Genomic DNA, 14,209 nt, shown 5'->3' with positions numbered 1-14,209 from the left:
TGGGCATTAGCGAGACATCATATCCACTTGCGGAAATGTAGAAAGACTTCTTGAAGGATATGACTGTGGAGATTGGCCTTGAAGCATGGCTGAGACGTAAATGGGGCAGTGATGGGACCTGGAGAGGCATTGTGAGCAGAAAAGTATGGGCAAAGACATGGGAGGAAGAAAGGACTGGGCATGTAATGGCAGAGCTCGGGTTGAGATTTTCCTGCATCGTAGGTTATTGGAAAGGGAGAGGTAGGAAATTAGGCTAGAAACTTGGGTTAGGAGCGTGTGTGGGTGACCTTGAATGCCAGACTGAATATGTCTGTTTAAGTCAGGGACTAGTATGATTCTAGAGTCATAATAATCATGGTAATAATATTTATAACTATAGTACATATATAGTTATATGTTAATAATGATAATAACATCTCATTGTACTTAAAGGCCTCCTGGCCCAACCAGGTGAACTTTATTTTAAAGATGAATCAAACTCAGAGCATTAAATAGCTCCTTGAAGATATCAGAGAAGTCCATCAACAGCCCCAGGAGTAGAAGCCAAGTTTCCTTCCTTTCGGAGGCGATATGTATCCCATTATACCAGCTCCCCTTTCCTTGATCGCTGTGGTGCACATACAGAGAGTTCCTTAACACTAGCTGGTCTCCTTTTGAATCTCTCATTCAGTAAAAGTGCACTTATTTCTTACATTCTGAATATTATAAGTCAAATAGTATGCACATTATGTAAATTCAAATCAAAATAGTCGAGATAGAAATCTAAACGATAGCCATATCCTGGGGGTGCCAAAAAAATGTATACACATGACTTGTATTCATCTTTCGTTAACGGTATATATTGAGTATTACAATTTTAATACAGTTTTTGCCTTTCTTAAAATGTATATGCATTTTTTGGCACCTTTGGAAAAGCTAATTCTGCTTCTAAAACAGCATGAAAGTTAGTCTTACCTTTTCAATAACACTGTGTTTATTGACTGCTTAAGAAGCATCCAGCACTAGCTCATTTACACTTCTCAAATTCTAAGAAAGATGTTGTAAGCTCCCTTTTGCAGATAAAGAAACCAAAGTGCAGGGCGCTTAGGTATCGTGCCCCCAGCCACACATCTAGGATCTCAGCGTGGATGTGTCCCAACTGTCATGCTTGCCCTCTGAGGCAAAGTCCACCCCAAATATCCCTTAGTTATGTGTTGTGTTGTATGATGTTATGTTTATGTTATGTTTTATGTTATATGAATAATACTTTATTAAATGCATTATTTTCCTTAATAGTTTGATTAGCAGGTAAGGATTTGTTAAAAAATCTGTAATATGTAGCACTGCATAGGACAATTTCGTACATTTGGAATTTCCTTTCGCCAGCTTCATTCAGCTGCCAGTATTTCTATGAATGATTTCTCCCAGTTTTTCCAACCTTTAGGATACTAACTGTAAACATGAAAGTCAGCCGCCCTCACCCAAGCAGCACCCAAACCAAACCTATAAAGCTTTGCATTAATATACCCTGTGATGTGTAGGTAAAGATTATTTCTACCACAAATGCTATAAACCAGTACCAGTTTTGTAATCATGTATATTAAACCCACTTTTCAGATTACTGTGAAAATTTTATTGCATGTATTTATGTTGGTCTTTCATAAAATGTAATGTAATGTTTATCTAAACCCAGTCACCACACTGAAATCATAACTGATTTGTTCATAGAAATAAGACCATTTGGATACCCAGAGCTGTGCTCAGAGACATCTATTCCCTGGATAAAATTCAGAAGGAATTGCTACAGTTTTTCTACAGTCCTAGACAGTATGACTTTTGAGGCTGCTCATGAATTTTGCAAAAAGGAAGGTAATTCTTTTGTGATGATAAAATGCTTTTGATGTGCTATTTCTTGACATTTCAGTAAACAATGTGTTGCTATTTTTTTTTTTTCATTTGCCTGATTATTTAGTGACTTTCAGAGCAACAAAAACAATTTTAAAAATAAATACTATTGAATTTGCTTATTTGGGGGGATGGCAAACATATGAAACTCAGTGTCCAGCACAGAATTTGAAAACCTAAGATAATGTCTCAAATGACTGTACTTTCTCAAAAAAAAAAAAAAAAAAAAAAAAAAAAATGTTTCTTTTGAATGCATTTGAATTGTGAATTTTTAATGTTCCCTAAAGTTAATCTGCTATGCTTTGACTTCTTAAGTACAAGCGTGTATCTTTTAATCAATGTGGTTGTCCTATAACATTTTTAATAAAAAATCACCTATGTACAATGAAAATTTTCACTTTTCAAACCCTGAGCTTTACAAATTATGGTGTGAGAGACATTTTTTTAAATTGTATTTACATATAAATACAAATACTTGTTCATTTGCTGTTTGTGACTTTTATAGGATCTAATCTTTTAACAATCAAGGATGAGGCTGAAAATTCATTTCTCCTAGAAGAGCTTTTTGCTTTTGGTTCTTCTGTCCAGACGGTTTGGTTGAATGCTCAGTTTGATGATGACAGTAAGTGATTTGGGTAGAGAAGAAGAGAGGGTGGAAATAAATACACAGTGGTCAAAGCTGATGGAAGTGGCATCTACAAACCAGAAAACTCTCCTTGGATACATTTCCTCTGAAAAAATAGCACGAGTCGTAAAGCCATGTCTTCCAAAGACAAAACTGCTAACTAACCCTTTTCTCCATACTCTCTTTTCCTAGGAAATAAACCCAGCATACTCATAATGAAAACAAAAACACACCAAGGTTATCTTCATGAAGATGCTTGTCTGGAACTATATTCACAGACTTAGTCATAGACACCAAAACCGTATTTACTTGAAAATATTCCCAGTTCCTAAATGTTATAAAAGCACAAGTTATGGAAAGGTTTTAGTTATAAATTATACTATTAGAATTATTTGCTACACATAAAAAAACCAGAATTTGTAATCAAGTAAGAGCATGGTATTCTTTCCAAAGAGTACCATGGAAGTACTTGTGAAGTAAGTACAGTTCTGAACACAACATCAAAAGGTAGTTGTTAGTAAAGTTGCCTTGTGCACAACTCTTTATTTATTTTAGATATATGTTCTAATTTAGTTCACTTAGGATAACACTTGTAAAGTACTTCCATGGAAGAGTACGGAAGTGATGACTCTTGAAAGTACTTGTAAAGACAACTATTTGAATTGGGATGGACAGCTTGTTATAGGGGGGAACAAAGGTGGAGTGTGGGTCCACCCTGGCCAGGAGGCGTATTTCAAAAAAATGACATTGTTTAGAATTTCTAGCACATTTTAAAAAGCCGACTGACTGTTAGTGAGATTTATCGTTGGTTTTCAATCCTTTTCCAACAAAGCACTCCTTTATTGCCTACACATGGATGGTTCCTCCCATGGCCTCCAACCTTTGGTATACCACTGGCTTGCTATTTAAAGAAACTCACTGTAAAATTCTTTTAGAAAGTGAGCCATTTTGTAATGATATAGACGTTGGGACTTCAAAGGATTTGTCTCTATGTTGATTAGTTTTGCTTATTAAATGATCTCTTTAAATTGCTCATAGCAATGGGAAATATTTCAAAATTCAAACTTAACACTGAGAAACGTGTTATCCTAAGTGAACTAAATTAGAACATATATCTAAAATAAATAAAGAGTTGTGCACAAGGCAACTTTACTAACAACTACCTTTTGATGTTGTGTTCAGAACTGTACTTACTGAGTTGAAAGCATCAGACAAGGAGAGAGTCTCATTAAATTTAGGGGCTGCTTTTTATGGTTGATTCCAGTCTTTGTATGTGTGATAACTGTGCACATAATTTATAAGTTGGTCATTTTTCCACAGATAAAACCATAAAGTGGTTTGATGGAACTCCCACAGACCAGTCCAACTGGGGAATCCGGAAGCCAAAGATGGACCACATTAAACCCCATCTATGCGTTGCCCTGAGGATCCCCGAAGGAGTGTGGCAGTTATCCCCGTGTCAAGAACAAAAAGGGGTTATATGTAAAATGGAGGCAGGTGGGTGAAGTCAGAGGTTAATGCTTCATTTTGATTCTGCCCTGAATAATGTTGACCCACTCCTTTAACATTTAAAGGTTTTAAAATCCAAGTGCTCAGGGAATATTCAGATTGATTCTAACATTATCATCTTGTCCTACATCAAACAAATCAGAGACCATTTCAGCTCCTTCTTTCCCTGATATGGGAAAAAAAAATCATTATAAATCAACTCAAACACTATGACTTTCTAGCTGTTAACCTAAGGGTTGTAAAACAGCAGTTTACCTCGCGCAAAAAGAGCTGGAAATGTACAACAGCAACCCTCATTCTGGCAATTGCTACTCAGAATTTTTAAGGTTCATCTTTGGTCCCAAGAAATATAATCTAGGCCTCGGCGTCCTTGTGAATAAGTAGATGTGATTCTCTGTTACAAGCCACAATATGTTATAAAAGTCATATTTTAACTTCATATTGAGCTACATCATTTGTGGTGATAAAAACCGATAATAATTTTAGAATCTAAGCCAGAAAACTCTAGTCCATTGCAAACAAAAACAGAGGTAGGATGTTAATGAGGATTATTTACAGTGGGGAGGTGTTCCGAAGCATCACAACAGTATCTAGGGGCCAATATTATAAAGATGGAGGGATCATTGTGGCCTGGGCTGCTGGAGAAGGCTTCACAGAGGAGATGAAGCCTTGGAATCCCAAAAGATAAAGAGAACAGAGGCGGGAAGGCATATTGGACAAATGACCAAGGGCAGCAGCTGAGAATGAGCTTAGGTTGGAGTGAAGGGCTCACGTTAGGTAGTGATGGAAATCAAATTGGACAGTAACGTAGTCCAATTCAAGCAGAAAGGGCTGGTCTCCATGGTGAAGGAGACAGTGCCCCCTAGGGGCTCTGTGGACACTTACAGTGGAATCCCATTGAACCACATGTAAAGGGAGGCCGTTGTAATTTGACTGATAGAACTGGGAACAAAAAGGGAGGGTAGAAATAGGAAAAGAGAATCATCAGGCCTTGCTGACTGATTACATACTGGAAAGAAGAAGAAAAAACCGGTAGGTGTGGGCACCAATGTGTAAAGTCCCAATAGTGTGAGTATCAACTCTGTGTGAAAAGTAACACGCCCAAGTCATCAGTAGCATTTAAGTATCAAGAGCAAATCAGAAATACTTCGCGTCTGCACAAGACTTCAAAACTACCTATAATGCATAGGATGTCTCTTTAGCAACTTTCCAAGGCAATGGAGCAGATAAAATACTCCCATTTTACAGATGAGAAAAGCACTTGTCCAAACTGAGGCTACTTCAAGGATTACACTCCAAATTTTCTGACTACATGCTCCTTCTACAGCTTCTCACTGCCTCCTGAAAATAATACTCTTTTAACAGTCTTTCTTAAAGAAGTATCTTCACACACACAATACTACATGTTTTCAATTATATTATGCAAAATTATACAATATTATTTTTAAATTACAAAATCAAGTTTTTTAAAAATGTAGTTTTGCTATTGGTAACAATATTGATGTTTCTTTTAAGTCTATAAGAGCAAATGGGTATGAGTAACACACCAAGGCACTTCTTCCACTCACAAACCCTTTATTCATCTTTCTCTGGATCTCAAAAATAGCAGAGTTCAAATTTTGAGAGCGTCTACTTGAAAGACATACGTTTTTACGTAGAAAGTCCTCAAATGTAAACCCTCTAACTTTTTGAATGGAGGAGCTATTATTCATTTTGCAAGATTCTTTTTTATTTGTTTCAGGTGTACAAAAGAGCATAATAGACATTTATACCCCTCACAAAGTGTGACCTGCCCCCACCCCAATCTACTACCCCCTGACATCATATATAGCTGTTACAATTCCATTGACTATATTTCCTATGCTGTACTTTACATCCTGTGGAGTGCCACAGAAGGTGCCAAAAAATGTATACACATTTTAAGAGATGTTATCTATGTAGCAGTAGTTCGCTGTAATCAGAAGTGTCTGGACGCTGATGGTAACCACTTTGAGCACCTCTTGTAATTATAGAAGTCAAACATAACTATATATTGAGCATTAAAATTTTCATACAGTTTTTTCCTTTCTTAAAATGTGTATACGTTTTTTTGGCATGCTCTGTATATATTTATAGTTGACATTCAATATTATTCTACTGCAGCATCAGGTGTATAACACAGTGGTCAGGCATCTACACAATCTATGAAGTGATCCCCCTGATAAGTCCAGTGCCCACTTGGCACCCTACATAATCTTTATGACATTATTTATTATATTCCTCATGCTGTATTTCATATCCCCATGACTATATTGTGACTACAAATTTGTACTTTCTAATCCCTTCACCTTCTCCCCCATCTTCACCCCCCTCCCATTTAGCAACCATCAATTTATCCCGCATGTCTCTGAATCTATTTCTGTTTTGTTTGCTCATTTATCTGTTCTTTAGATTCCACATATAAGTGAGATCATCTGGTATTTATCTTTCTCAGTCTGACTTATTTCACTTAGCATAATATCCTTTAGGTCCATCCATGTTGTTGCAAATGGTAAGATTTCATTCTTTTTTATGGCCAAGTAATACTCCATTGTATAAAAGTACCACAGTTTCTTTATCCAATTGACTATCAATGGGCATTTCAGTTGTTTCCATAGCTTGGCTATTGTGAATAGTGCTGCAGTAAACATAGGAGTGCATATATTTTTTCGAATTAGTGTTTTGGATTTCTTTGGATAGATACCTAGGAGTGGAATTTTTTTTTTTTTTTTTTTTTTGCAAGATTCTTGAGATCACAAAGGTGAGAAGATGCTTATTTTAAAATTCTTGCATGAAGGCAGAGGTTAACACAGCTGAACAAACTGCATAGCAGATTCCAACAAGACTGAGTTCCTTGCAGGCAGGGGCTGTCTGTATTTTACCCACATTTTTACTGCAACACACTGCAGAGACTAGATGGGAATTCTTCAGCTTGAAAGAAAAAGCAGTGTATGTAGTTTGTAAGCACTAATAATGATTACTGTAAATTAGAGGTTAGTGATTTTTTCTTATAAAGTCCACATATAAATATTTTAGGGTCTGGGAGCCATATGGTCTCTGTCATGCTGCCATTGTAGCATGAAAGCAGCCACAGACAATGCATAAACGAATAAGTGTGGTTGAGTTCCAATAAAACATTATCTATTAAACCATGTGCCCAGATTTAACCCAAGGGTCATAGTTTGCTGAGTCCTGCTATAAATAATAACATAATTTTGTGGAATTAAAAGCAAAATTTCATCTCACTCTTTTTTTTTTTTTTGTATTTGATTTTAGATGTTCACGTGGTAAAGGAACATCCAGGAAAAGGTATGTTTGGAACAGTAGGGAGTATTTTGATTTTTCTTAGAAATAATAAAATAGAAAGTAACCATCTTACTTCACTGTCATTGAAGTTTTCCCTTTTTTTCATCTTCTTTCAGGACCAAGTCACAGCATTGTACCTCTTGCAGTAGCAGTGACATTAATAGTAATTCTGGTAATTTCCATCCTTTCCTTCTGCATATACAAGCACAGTAGTGGTATCTTCAGGAGACTTGCAGGGTTTGGCAATCCTTACTATCCTACAACCAACTTTAGTACAGTACATTTGGAAGAAAATATTCTCATTTCTGATCTTGAGAAGAATGACCACTAATAATGAAATCAGAGAATGCCACAAGCATGAGGATGAGTAAAGAAGACTACAAGGGGAGCCTCTTCTGTATCTCCCTTTACAGACCATATGCCATTATAATGTGAATTGTGTCACTATGTTAATTATTCTTAAAGTGATTACTGGTTTTGAATTGTAACCAAATCAAAAGGGTATTGATTTATCCATTTCCCCAACTGTGATCTATTCTTAAAAAGAGGAAATTACACAATGGTCACTATTCAGAAAACAAGAACTATTAAAAGAAACTCCCTATTGAAAACGCTCCAACCAATGTAAATTATAGTTTTTGCATTACTAGGTTTCTACGAAAATTTTGGGAATTTTAAAACTAAGCTGGTGTCTATTGAAACATTTACCCACCCTCACTCCATTAAAAGAGAAAGAGAAGAAGCAAATCAAAATATAAAACCCTACATTTATATGTGATAGGAAAAGGAAAAGACTTCTGAGAGGTTTCTTCTTTGTTTTTAATGGAGTCTTTTTAATTCAATCAGTTTTAACAGCAGGGTTTGGAAATACTGATTTCTAAGCTTAAAACTCATAGGTTCTTGGCTCTAAACTAATATTTAGGGTGACATTCATTTTTATGAGTTCTGATCTCTCAAACTAAAGGAGAAGAAAATTTCCTTAAATAGTAAAGATCTTGGTTGGCAGGACACTTTCATAGCAACCACATGACGTGGACCAAAACCTTCAACTACTACATGATGACTAAATTTGATAGTTAAAAATATCTTATAGATAAGCTTAAAGGAATTTATTGAGTTTTAATACTGTTAAAACTCATGGGTTTTATTAAAAACTAAAGTTATAAAATAATGTATAACACTCCTAACAACCAAAAGATATAAAATGTAACTTGAATTTAAATGGGAAAAATTGAAGATCTGAACTAGAGTACCCTTAAAACCAGACTATAGGATATGTTGCGAAGTACTAAATAAATTACTCTCCAATAGTAATCTATATACCTCTTTGCTGTATAAATAAGTTTATTTGAGGTGTTCTACTTAGGAAACTATGGTTTTGGGAAACCATCTCCATTTGTGTTGGACTAGTTATAGCAGTCAGTAAAATAATGATTAAAAGCATGATACTGTCCATAAATTTAAAATCAGATTTGATTTTCCTTCATTAATTTCTTATAAAGAAAAATGACTTCATTATCAATATTTCAAAGTTTACTCATTACATAAATGTTTATTGAGTTCCTATTAAAAACCAAGTATTATTCTAGAAACTGGAGGTACTGGGGTGAGCAAGTCAATGAGATCCCTGTTTTCATGGCACTTATTTTCTAAAGAAAGGAAACTGATGGTAAACCAGTAAAGAAATGCATGAGTAGAAAATATCAGGTGTTTATTAAAATTAAGGAAGGTCTTGTGATAGAGAAAAGCTGGGGGATGCTCAGGGCCTCCCTAGAGAGTATGGTTTTTTGTTTTTTGTTTTTTGTTAATTGAACAAAAAATAATTTCTTTATATAAAATATTAATAGACACTTAAACATAATATGGTTTTTTAAATGAAATCATGTGTATATAGTTGTATTCATAAAGGTAAGTATACCAATCCAAAGCTATACAACAGCATTAACAGCAAATCCAAATAAAAGATATTCTTCCGAATTCCATGTTTCAACGAGCATCAAAAAATGACCTATCTTTTAGTCCTTTTCTTGTACATTACTCTGTACCCACATTCTCTGCATCTGATTGGATCCCTGGATTTTATTTCATTTTCTGTGTGACGTTTTCCACAGATCTATGTCATGGGCTGCTGCTTTGGGGGTTGAATGCCTCTAGGTGTGCACTGTTAGTCCCCACTTAGCCAGGAGAAACTTGTCACACTCTGCCCTTCCAGATTGCAGCTCGTCATTGTTGAGAGTGCATTCTAATTATTACAACCAGCTGCCTCAAAACCGGTAGCCACTAGTCACAAGGTGGAGCTCCGGGAGAAGGTATGAATAAATTTATAAGTGGAAAACCGTCGTCATTAGAAATACAATTTGAAGAATATGCCTTAAAAATGAAGTCCTGGTGGCCTGCAACAGTTAACACAGTTCCCAAAAGCAGGCCTTTGTTACTCTTGTGTAGTTTACACACTGGAACAACCAACTTCCATAATTTCTTCTAAGTTTTGGAACTTTATTTTTTAAAAGATATTATATTATGTGACAGTTGTATGTTTATGACTCAAAAGAATGATTGGCTTGAACTAGCCAGATGATAAAAAAGTTCAATTTAATAATCTGTCAAGTGGAGTTACAGTTCTGTTCTTCTCAGTGGACTTGGTAAAAAACCGCTAGTCAATTATCCTTCCAAAGTATGTTGAAGTGTAATAGTCATGCATAACAATTTGACAAAGTATGTTATTGGTAAAGTGGTTTTGCAGAAAGAAACTGTACTGCTTGTCAGTGCTCTGTACTTTGATATTTGGTATTGAACCACATCTCCAGAGAGTCTGTCCTTATGGACAAATCATGCAATCCTTCACATCACTGAAATAGAAAGTACTGAAATAGTCTGTTTTATCCATATATGTGCACTCTAAGAAACAGTTTTTTTCCCCAACTATTTTTAACCTGAACTGTAGACTTCATAGCTACAACATGAAAAGAAAAAAGTAGCAGGATTACAAAGTCATTCACATACAATTAATGTGTCCTCTCCCCCCAAAAATAATAAATTGTTTTTTATGACTCCAGGTAATGGAAAATCTTTCATTTCCCGACTAAAGACATTCTGGGCTCTTCCATCTCCAATAGTCTTCTTACTGTTTAAATGTTTCTTCTTTGGAAAGCTCTACTCTGTATCCAGGGTAGATTAGATGGTCTCTTTAGATAAACATTCGGTCTTTCGGAGTTTCCTTTCCCTCCTCAAAATGGTGGTTGGATGTACAAGAACCTGTCGTGCCCTTGAGTTCTAGGGGAAGAAGGTGACAACTGACTGTGGATGTGTGATTTCTGGTGTCCACTGAAGGTAGCTGTCTGGCCCCACTCCTGGGAATTCTGCTGGCATCTGTTATAATGTCTGCAATTGATGCCAACTGTAGTCTATTCTTTTGATTTGCCCCCATCCTGGCTCTCCCTGGCACTGCCTTATCACTGGAGAATGGCTGTGACTGCCATTCAATTCCCTCCCTGCACACTGCAGTTCTTGTTCACAAGGCCCCTGCAGTCATAAGACTCAATCCAGCACCATCCGCTACTCTGTTAGTCAGGGGTGGCTAACTGTGGTAGCAAAGAATCTCAAAATCTCGGTGGCTTAACACAGCAAATGTTTATTTTTCATCCACAGTAACATGGGTTTAGAGAAGGACTTGGGCTCTATTCAGTCCTTCATAGGTCCAGGTTCTTCCTATACACTAGGACCTCTATCTCCTAAGGCCTTTGAGTCCTCCAATGGGTCTCCTACCTTTACCTCACAGAAGGTAACTTGAGATCCATCTTTCATTAATTATGTAGCTTCCATGGGCTATTGAAATACATTTTCTAAGTGAACAGTCTTCAAACTTAGGACACATACCCTGAAGGTACATAAAGATTTCCAAGGGACACAGGGGTATGAGTATATTTAAGGTGCTCAGTTTCCAGAATCTTTAACCTTCATATACACTCTTTCTTAGCACTAACTTGCATGAGATCATGATGTCATATTGGTTCTTCCTTCCCACCTCTCTTTGCACAAATACCTGTCTCCACCTTAAAAAAAAAAAAAAAAAAAGAAGCCATGGATTTCACTCTAAATCGTACCATGATGCTTTACCTTGGGAAAATCCTCCATAGCACCAAACAAAGAAAAAAACTCAAAGCAATAATGTCAGTGAAGCTCCTTTTAATAAAGGAATTATAAAGTGTAGAGCCTCATTTCTTTCCCTGTGTTCATGCAATTTTCTGTTAAGGATGAAGTGATGAGTTACAAATTCTATGTTGGGGTATTTTAAGTTAATATGTATTAATATTAATATTAATATCTATATAGTGGAACAGCAGGAGTGATAACCACTTTGTTTAAGACTTTATTTCATTCAATTCCTGACTACTGTCCAAGAAAGTATTTCTGGAGAGAAAATCTCGTGAAAGCAAGGAGAGTGTACATATTGATAAGAACCTGATGTCTTAGCTTTATCCTGGTGAAAAGCTCATGGCAAAGCTCTACGCTTTATCTGTCTCAGATTTCTAAGTGAAACATTAGCATGTTTATTGAATTGAAAAATGAAATCAGACTTTTTTGGAATGTTGTCTTTTTTGACCCATGGGTTTGACAGTGAGGATTGGCCTTACCAATTAAGTTTTATGAAGATTTTTCATTAGTTGAATGAACTAAATTTGCAACTGTAGTGTTCTGATTAAAGCACTTACTAAGATAAAGACATTTTAATAGAAAAAATAGTATTAACAAAAGTACAATGAAATTAACAGTACTTCGTTTTTCCCACCCTTACGTTGTATATCAGGTAAAATAAGGTGCCTATAAGTGAAAGAGTAACAGGCATAATTAACAGTCATTTGAAAAGTTGTAGTGAAGCCTTTCAATTTTACTTCTATGAAACTAACAAAGTGAATCATTCTAATGACTGGGTAACAAATTCTTTCACAAATCAAGTGTTTCCAGTTCTTTGCTTTAAGCAAAAGTCAAGGAGAACATAATCAAATTATCAGTTGATAGATGACAAAAAATAAGTTTTGATGTAGGATCACTGATATTTGGGACATGTGAGAAAGGAATTCAAATAATGGAGTTATATTGCTATAACACATCTTTCATTCACATCTACTTATTTATATGAACAAAGTTTCTATTTATTCAGGATAGGTTAGGCTATGCTGTGGAAACAAACAAACCCTCTAATGTCAGAGGTTTAAAACAAAATTCAGAAGTTAATTTCTTGGTCATGCAAAGCCTGCTGTGTATGATTCCATTGGCTCTCTGGGGCAACTCATGTTCAAGCAATAATTCATAGATCTAGGCTGCATGTTCCTACCTCTGGAACCTGGGGCTTCCGGTGATACTATGGCAGGCAAAAGGGGTAGAAAACTCTTAAGTCCCTGGCTCCTGAAGCAATACATGGCACTTCCACTCACATGCCATTGGCCAGAACTAGTCATATGGTCCAACCTAACTGTAAGGAAGTCTGGGAGATCTACCAATGTACTCAAGAAGGAGAGGATAATAGACTACAGTGAGCACCAGAAACTTCTACCAGAGTTTCTCAGCACATACCGCTACCAAAAAAAAAAAAAAAAAAAAAAAAAGGAATAGAATTCATGTGACTCCTGACTCATTCTAACAGTTTTAAATTAATATTAATTTATCTATGATACATCCATTTCATTAAGTGATGCATTACCTATAACATTTTGGTTTGATGTATACTAATTATTTATTAACTGTTGTAAAATATTTATACTGCTCTGATCAATTGTATACTAATAATAATTGAAATGACAACGTAATGTAGAAAAACGTGTAACACTTAGAGTCTATGTTTACAGGGAAACTTTTCTAAAAAGTAATTTTAATTTATATACATATTTTTTTACAGCAGGCAAATATGACAAGGTGATAAATAAAATATTTTCAGGAGTAAAAATATTACATTAGGATAAAATACTGTGGGGAGATTGGAACAGAAATAAAAGACTACAGAGAAAAAGAAAGTAAAATGTCTGACTGCTAAAGAGCTTCTTTGTTTATATTTCTATTTTAAACAAATTATGATAGAATTCAAATTGTTTTGGTATCTCTAATCAAAGGAAGTAGGGCTCCTTGGAGAAGTGGCTGATTCCAGCTCTGGCGCAGAGAAAATACAAGATGAAAACAGAATATCTTGTGGTGCCAGAAAATAAGAAAGTGTTCACCAAAAGATGAGGCCATGTCCAAAAGACACAGGACCCAAACTGAGGGAGTTCCCAATGGCCAAAGTTGAAACAATTTGAGCAACAAAATAGAGATCGTATTGGATTGTAACCCATAAAATAAATATGTATAAATCCATATTGATAAAAATAAATGAGTGAATGAATAAATAAATTGGGGAGAAGCAACAGTTCTTCTCCGCAGAAGAATTCCAAGTAATAAATGTAGAAGGAATGAAACAAAAATCACCATTAGGTAAACACAATGGTAATAATTGTTGCAGTGGGTGCTAAAATTAGTGGGCAACCGTTTGAGAGAAACAGGAAATTTGCATAGTCTTAAAGTATCTCCCCCAAGATAGTCACTAATTACAATGGGAAAGTACAAACTATACAGTGTAAAAACCTCTTTAATCAAGTGATCAAGGTTAACATAAACAGTAATCAGCCATATCAGCATCATGTACCCCTAAATCTCAATTTAATAATAAAAAGCATCAGACAATTCTAAATTGAGTAACATTCTACAACATAATTAACCATTTCAAGTGTCCAGGACATGAAAGATAAAAAAAAAAAAAAGATTGAGGGAATGTCACAGATTGGAGGAGAATAAGGAGCCATGACAACTAAACACAAGGTGGACCCCTGGATTGAA

General features: G+C 35.5%; 1 protein-coding gene across 1 annotated transcript in view; it reads left to right on the top strand.

The window, feature by feature from the left end:
- Positions 1-13,866, top strand: part of PLA2R1 (phospholipase A2 receptor 1) — a 103,435-nt gene extending 89,569 nt beyond the window's left edge. The window contains exons 26-30 of the mRNA XM_019727258.3: positions 1,708-1,848; positions 2,390-2,506; positions 3,830-4,006; positions 7,313-7,345; positions 7,459-13,866. Of these exons, the coding sequence (XP_019582817.3) occupies positions 1,708-1,848; positions 2,390-2,506; positions 3,830-4,006; positions 7,313-7,345; positions 7,459-7,673 (683 nt within the window). The 3' untranslated portion in view covers positions 7,674-13,866. The remainder of the gene's footprint in view (positions 1-1,707; positions 1,849-2,389; positions 2,507-3,829; positions 4,007-7,312; positions 7,346-7,458) is intronic.
- The last annotated feature ends 343 nt before the right edge of the window (positions 13,867-14,209 follow it).

This window comes from Rhinolophus sinicus, chromosome 17, assembly GCF_057876585.1.
Source record: "Rhinolophus sinicus isolate RSI-liver-muscle chromosome 17, RSI-T2T, whole genome shotgun sequence".
NCBI lineage: Eukaryota > Metazoa > Chordata > Mammalia > Chiroptera > Rhinolophidae > Rhinolophus > Rhinolophus sinicus.
This window is presented reverse-complemented; position numbering and strand designations above follow the sequence as displayed.